Genomic DNA, 7,122 nt, shown 5'->3' with positions numbered 1-7,122 from the left:
GCTAGAGAAGTGGAGGGGGTATCTGTGCCTCACCAGCCTTCCTGCTGATGGGGTAAACTGATGGTGAGTTCCCTCCCTCTCTGGTCCAGCCAGAGGAGGAAATCCGATCAATTGTGAATCTGTGCTGGCCCCAAGGAGTCAGGCCCAGATCCTCCCATCAGAACCAAGGTGCCTAAATCTCTGTGAGGATCTGGGCCTGAGGGGCCCACGGTGTTTAAGGCTGGCTCTGCTGCCAACCTGCAATGTTTGTTCCTGTCCTCATGTAGCCAAGAAAGCAACGTCAGGTGAAGAGAATTCAGCACTGTGCCTGTGAAAACAGACCTAGCCGACCGGAGAGCGGCCCTGATCTGTGAAGTCATGCAGCGCCGAAGCTTAATCAAACGAGAAGAAGAGCGAAAGGGAAGTGTATTGGGAAGTGTATTCTCCGTGGTAAAAGCAGTGCTGAAAGTTCACAGCCAGACCCCTGAAAGAGTGGGCACATGTACCAACCCTGGTACCTAACCAAGCAACTGTTCGATGCCATGTCGCAGCGACCCGCCAACAGCTGCCCAAGGTGATGGCACGAAGGGAAGGTTTGCTGCATCTGAGGGGGAAATGAAAGGAGTCGGAGCTGGGCACACCTTGTTAATTAGGAAACACAGAAGGTAGAAATAAACCTTCTTGCAGGGATGTCAGATCCAATCATTAGAACCAGTGCACCTGAGCTGGCGGCATCAGACGCTGCGTGAGAAGACAACGAAAGGTGCAAGCAGATCCCTGAACCTGCGTGGACCCCTGGGGGTGATGCACTGGATCATGGCAGGATCGTGGCCTCAGTGACTGAGTGACCTTTGAACAGACAAACGGCTCCATCTTGCAGATGAAGGATCCATGCAGGATAGGACTGCAACTCCCACTGCTGCCTCCAACTGTCTGATACTGCAGCAGGGAGGAAGGGTGGCTACGCTCCCTTGAATGCTGCACTACATGGGGGGCTTCTGGACTCCCCTTAATTAATGAGCGAGCAAGCAAGCAGCTAAAAGTTCACCCTATAACTTTGATCCAGATGTCATTCAGGAAGACACACCAGGGAATGAACTCCCCCCCAGAGATTATTCCATCAGCATAGCATAGTCATCAGCCACACAATTCCACCTCTATGCTCAAAGCAGCCCCTGGTGACTGATCAACATCTGCATTGGAGGCGGCTGTTGCTCTGTGTTTCCAACCAAGCCACCCAGCTGGGGAGGGAAGTAAGAAGGAATCAAATCAGGTGAGTAAATAAACAAAGCTTTGTACAATGAGGAGGTTAAAACAGGATAAGTTATTTTATAGCCCCAAGCCTCTGGCTGCTAGCTAGGGAGACTTTGGCAAGCTCTGTTGTTTAGTGCTGGTGCATTTCCAGATCTCGTCACTTGATTTATTAGTTTACTTAAAATCATGCACGTCTCAGGGAGGTACTTTTAGGCCTGCGTTTGCAATGAGCAAGGCTCCGTGGGGAGGCAGGGTTTTTGCTCATGGAGATTTCGTTGTGGGATAAGGGCCACGATCCTCACGCCACGCCCCACATTAGTCACACCCAAAGCAGCATTCCCAGCCAATCTAGCCACTCGGCATTTCTTTTCTAACACTGGAGCATGTCTTACAAGCCTTGTGTTTTGCTATGGGAAAAATCTCTAGGGGCAGTCATGGAATAAAGGTTTTAGAATGTGACCTGTTCGGGGCATGGGCTCTTTTGGTAGGATTGTATAGCACTGACCAGGATTTGGCTGCTATAGAAATACACAAATAAAAGAAATAATCATTAAGAAAACTTAGCAGAAATGTTAATACAAGCAACTCTTGTAGGATTTGAATGCACTATTTTAGCCAGAGAAAGACAGATACATTACCTAGGAGGCTATATAATGCTATATGCACAAGGAGTTGAGAGGTATAGCCTAGTGCACTTAACTTCCCTAGTTTGTCCCTTTTGAGCTCCTGTAGCCAGCCACCACCCCCTACCCCTTATAAAAGCAGGAGCCTTGGCTTTTTGCTATTTCCTTGCTTGCTGGCTGTTCCTTCTGCTCCTTGGCTCCTGGTGTGTTTTGCAAGTGGTTTCTGCTTTTTGGTTCAAGAAGTGACTGGTCTATAAGGGCAGTGGAAACTCCTACTACTGGTTGCAATTTAGTGTGGCGTAGGGTGTTGTGATGGAGGGTTAGGAGGGGTAGATAAACAACTGTTGTATCAGATAACTGGCTCCTTGTGTCTACTCATGCTGGTGGGTGGTGCACCTATCTAGGGTTTTAGGACTATTGGTTTAATTATAACCTTGAATGTCTATGTGGCTCTCATCTTTAGAAAATGCACCATGTCTGTTGTGCTGAAACTGTGCCAGGCAACAATCATGGGGCAGATCATGTCCTCCTCTGGCACAATCTGGTGTGGGGCCTGGGAGAGGAAACCCTGTGAATTCTCCCTTGTAAATCTTCCTCTGACTCTGTGTCTGGAGGGGGCTGCCTTGCTCTGCATGGAACCAACTGGGGATCTAGCCTCCAAATCCTGTGGCTCTGGAGATGTCTCTGCTCCCCCAGCTCCCTGCCAGGGCGACCGTAGGGTAGACCTGACGAGACACCCCTCCATGCAGTGGGGAAAGGGTTTCAGTGAGTAGTGGGCTAACACAGCTGGGGCCGCTGTTGCCTTTGCAGCAGATTTCCTGCCGAGGGCTGTGAACAGATCGCTACGGGGTCCCTTCCCACGCACGCTGCCTTAGGTGGAAGGAGATGCCACCTCCATAATATCATCCCCTCCAGATCCTCTGCACCCCATGCCGGGGACAGTCCAACGCCCTTCTCTTTGCCTTCCCGTGAGTCCCCTCCACTCCACACAAGTCCTTGAGCTTCCACCTCCCGGCACTGAAATCAAGAAGGTGGCGGAGAAGCCCAAGGGCGGGGTGCTCGTCTGCGAAGGGGAAACAGCAACCTTCTTTCTCCCTTATTCCCCACCAGAGCTATCCCCTCGCTGCCACGTGCCCCATCACTCCTAAGGCAGGTGGTGTTTGGGCCTGGCCTTGCATGTGAGGTCAATGGGAGTGACTCAGTGCAGGAGTGAGCCCGTGACTGGCCCAGCCAAGGCCCGACTCCCCAAAGAGCTCAGGTTCCCACGGCTCTGAAGGGGGGGGGGTGGCATTGGGAGCTGAGCACTGCCTGAGGGGCCCAGATGGCAACCTCTCCACAATCAGCCCAGCCTGCAGCTGCTGAGCCCAGCTGGCAACGGTGCCTGAGCTTCTGAAGTGCTCAGCACCCACTGTCATCAATGCTCAGTGATTCTGCAAGTCAGGCCCTGATGCATGAATGAAAGGGGGGGTTGGGCTAAAACCCTCTACTTGTTACTTGGAAATATCCCCTTTCTGTGGGTAGGGACGCGGTGTAACCTGCATTAGCTGTATTGATGGGTTTGATTTCTGTTGCACCGCATTGTCCAATATTTATAACTGCAGGAGTGTTCCTAGCCGCTGAGTGCTCGCCCTGGGGCCCGCAGCCACGTTCCCATCGGCTGCGATCAGGACTCTCTCAGGGGAGAAACTGCAGGCAGCTAAAACCCGGGCCGAGCAACAGGCCTCTTCCCGTGGCACGGGGCAGTGATGTCATAGGGACAGGGGTTCCAGAAGCCTGTGGCAGTTGAAGTCTGCCAGGGCGTATCCAGCCCAGGCCATGGTGGGTGGGGAGGTGTACTCACAAACCTGAAGTTTGGGCCTGGGAAGCACCCACTGCTGCCGCTTCTCCCTCGAGGCCTCTAAAGCCCAAGGTGTGTGAGAAGGTAGAGAAGTGGCCCCAGTCTCTCTGGCTTGCTTTCGCCACCGTCCCCTTTCTGCAGATGGCTTCTCTCCATCAGACCAGCTGGGCAGGTGACGGGAACTGACAGGCAGGGATGATGGTGCTATGCTAGAATTGGCAGCAGGAACTAGCTAGCCAGCTGAGCCCTGGGTTCTGCCCTGTGGTGCGGGATGGGCCAGGACTCTGCTACTCTTCTCTGTGGGGTCATGCAGCTCATTAGATGCTGAGCTCACCTGCACACGGGGGAAATCAGTGCCTGGTTTATCAGCAGCGGTGCCGCTGTGCTGATGCTACCAGCCTCTGAGCAGCTTGTCACGACTGGGCGGTATAAATGCATAAACCCCATCTATGCTGTTGGTGGCAACTATGCAACTGCACCGGGGCTGGAAAACGTGCGCTGGTTTTCCCCGTGTAGATATAGAAGGATGCGTCTTGATTGAAGCAAAAAGTCTCAAAAGTGGCCCCTGACTTTGGATGCCTTCATGCTCCGACGTGAGCCTGACTTTTCAGACGTGCTGCTGAGCCAGAAGAGGCAGCAAAACGTTATTACAAGTTAGATATCAAGTTAGGTGTAACCTAGAGTCTCTCTCTTTTTTTTTTAAATGAGATAGAAAATGAAGTTTATACAGGACAGAAATTGCTCAGTCAACAGGGGGCAAGGGCCTTATCTGGGAGGTGTCTGAGGCATTCCTTGTGCACTGCTGGTGCCCAAATGCGGGGTGCTAAAGACCCAAATGAGGGACACGCCAACTATTCATGCAACGATGCACCTTTAATATCCAACTCTCTAACCATAGGTTCATGCTTATTTACTCCTGATGTTAATAAGCTTCAGCCATCAAAGCAGGGAGGTGGGGAGTCGGCTTCGTCCGGAACGTGGATCACATTGGGATTAAGACAAGGGAGGGATGCTTAGGGGGACGCTTGCTCTGTGGGAGTGCTGGTCTTCCAGGGGGACTCTGAGAGGTGTGATATCAGCATTGGCCTTTGATTGTTCTTTGCCTCCTTCCCACCCTCGCGCTGCCGCTGTTGCAGATCATGGCAACCAGAACTCAGAAGTTCAAAGCGTTTGTGTCTGAGCCGATGGGCGATAAGGACGTTACAGCAGTGGACGGCATTAACGACGAGCTTGGACTAAAATTAGCCGCAAAGGGTTTTGACAAGGTAACCATGTTTTCCTCCCACTCCTTCCCAACCTCTGTTCTATTTATGGGGACTGTGAAGGGACTTGATTTTAAGAAGACTGTTCTGGTGATTTTGCTCTTGTGACAGTTTCTCCTGCTATTATGGTCTTAAAGGCACTTCATTACCATCACTTAATCTAAACTCTGCAGGGTAGTTGTGCTGCATTATTCAAAGGAGCAAGACTGAATCTTGTTCAAAGGGGCAAACTCAAATCTCTTCAATCTTAAACTGAATACATCAGGACAGTTCTTTACAGTCCAACCGGAAATATTCAGACCATGCCTTTGGGGGTTTTAAACCCATTTTTCTCCCTGTTGCAGAATTTGTTTGTAAGAAAGCCACAAGGACTTCCCATGGGAGGGTGGGAGTACAGAATTAAAAATATATATGTCATGCATTCCTTATGGTGAGTCTGGCAGCAGCTAAGCTAAAGAAGTTTGAGCTATTAAGTTTCTAGTGCTGGCTTGGGAAATTCCATCACTGGGGAAACCGACGCCTCTGCTTTCTTACTACCTTCCTTGAACGCTGGTTAGCCATCTCCCCCATAGGGAAAACATTTTTCCACCTCTAGGCCAGTTAACCTTTTGTGCGTGTTGGTTGAAAGGAAGTGAACAGAAGGGGTGTGGGAAGATCTGTGTAGATTTCAAGAAGAGCAAACCCTGCTCCACCTGTCTGTGTTGGGGATCAGTTTTGTGTAACTACTGGATCCTGTCTGCACCCGTAGCATCGCTACCAAGTCAAGTAGTTAGGGCAGGACAGAGCGCTATGGTCACTGCATGCGTGGCCTTCTCTCCTCCTAGTACACGTGCATCAGCTTGGTTACCATGGGATGCAAGGGAAGCAAGTCAGACAGCAACAGATACATGATGCCACCTTCTTTTGTTAAACTGTAGTAACCAGGTGACGGCAGGGTCTGAGCTGTGCTGCTGATCAGGTAATGGGCACCTCGTACTGCCTGGTCCATTTCCTGCTGGAGTTCTGATGGGACAGCTGCAGAACCCGTGAGCTAACTCCTTTAGCAGACAGTGACTGTTAAGGCAGGTCCGTGTTTAGGCCCAACAACCCTGAGCCTGTCCTTGTCTTTTCCAATAGCTAACCTCTCAGGCTGCAAGCAAAACGGGTACGAGTGGATCGAAGTGGGGACCAGTTCCTGGCTGATTCACCCCCGGCACAAAAGTTAGGACAGACCCTGTTCCAGTGGCTATGGGGTGGAGTTAGCCTGAGGCTGACCAGACAGCAAGTGTGAGAAATCAGGACAGGGGGTGTAGGGGGGGGTAATAGGAGCCTATATAAGAAAAAGCCCCAAATATTGGGACTGTCCCTATAAAATCAGGACATCTGGTCACCCTAGTTGACCTGCAACAGCCTCGCGTCATGAAAACAGCTTCTTTCGAGGGAGCCGGTCAGACAAGGCCCGAGGCTGCACTGCACACGGTAGTAGCGCTGATACTACCCCGGAAAAAGGAAATGAAGAGAGAGGCTCCTCTTCTAATGGTGCTAGGAGCCTATCACCCCCTTGGGTCAGAGTAAACCTGGCCTCCCTCTTGTTCTGGAGAGCTGAGCACCAGGCTAAAAACGGGCACAGTTCCTTATCCTGGCAGAGCGCCGCTAATGAAGTAACCAGAGGAAGAGAAGCAGTTACTTGTCTGGCAAAGCTTAGACTATAAAGTGGCCCAGAGTTTCAAATTAACCAGCTCCTCCAGGGTATGGAGTCCAATGGGTGGGCGGGGGAAGTGCGTTAGCAGTGCTAACTCGTTCTGTTCCTCCCCCAGGCATACATCCTTCTGGGCCAATTCCTCCTGTTAAAAAAGGACCATGCGGTTTTCCAAAGGTGGCTGAAAGGGGCGTATGGAGCCAGTCCGAGCCAGGCTCAGCGGTGCGCCTCCTGTCTCCTGGACTGGTGCTACGCTTTCCTCTAGGGAGCTGGCCGCTCAGCCCTCATGGTGTGTTCTGCGGCCTGCAATAAAGTCTCTCCTGCCTTGAACTGTCCAGCCTCAATGTCTTCTTCTTAGATGAACAGAGTCTCTATTGCCTCCAATACGAACTGTTTGTTCTTGTGCGGGGTGATTAAGTAGTGTAGACCAGGCCTTAGATGAACAGAGTCTCTATTGCCCCCAATATGAACTGTTTGTTCTTGTGCGGG

At 51.3% G+C, this 7,122-nt stretch overlaps 1 protein-coding gene across 4 annotated transcripts; it reads left to right on the top strand.

Moving 5' to 3' along the window:
* The first annotated feature begins 1,964 nt into the window (after positions 1–1,964).
* Positions 1,965–6,963, top strand: BANF2 (BANF family member 2). 4 transcript variants are annotated; one of them, XM_039531312.1, is made up of 3 exons: positions 1,965–2,059; positions 4,830–4,958; positions 6,752–6,963. In XM_039531312.1, exons 2-3 carry the CDS (start codon positions 4,833–4,835, stop codon positions 6,896–6,898), a joined length of 273 nt encoding a protein of 90 aa, XP_039387246.1. In that variant the 5' UTR covers positions 1,965–2,059; positions 4,830–4,832; the 3' UTR covers positions 6,899–6,963. The 4 variants fall into 4 exon arrangements, with proteins under 4 accessions (XP_039387246.1, XP_039387243.1, XP_039387244.1 ...); XM_039531309.1 differs by lacking the exon at positions 1,965–2,059 and adding an exon at positions 3,623–3,765; XM_039531310.1 differs by lacking the exon at positions 1,965–2,059 and adding an exon at positions 3,623–3,777.
* Positions 6,964–7,122: the final 159 nt, after the last annotated feature.

Source organism: Mauremys reevesii, linkage group 3 (assembly GCF_016161935.1).
Source record: "Mauremys reevesii isolate NIE-2019 linkage group 3, ASM1616193v1, whole genome shotgun sequence".
Taxonomy (NCBI): domain Eukaryota; kingdom Metazoa; phylum Chordata; order Testudines; family Geoemydidae; genus Mauremys; species Mauremys reevesii.
Note: the sequence above shows the minus strand (reverse complement) of the source record. Positions and strands in the feature narration are given on the sequence as shown.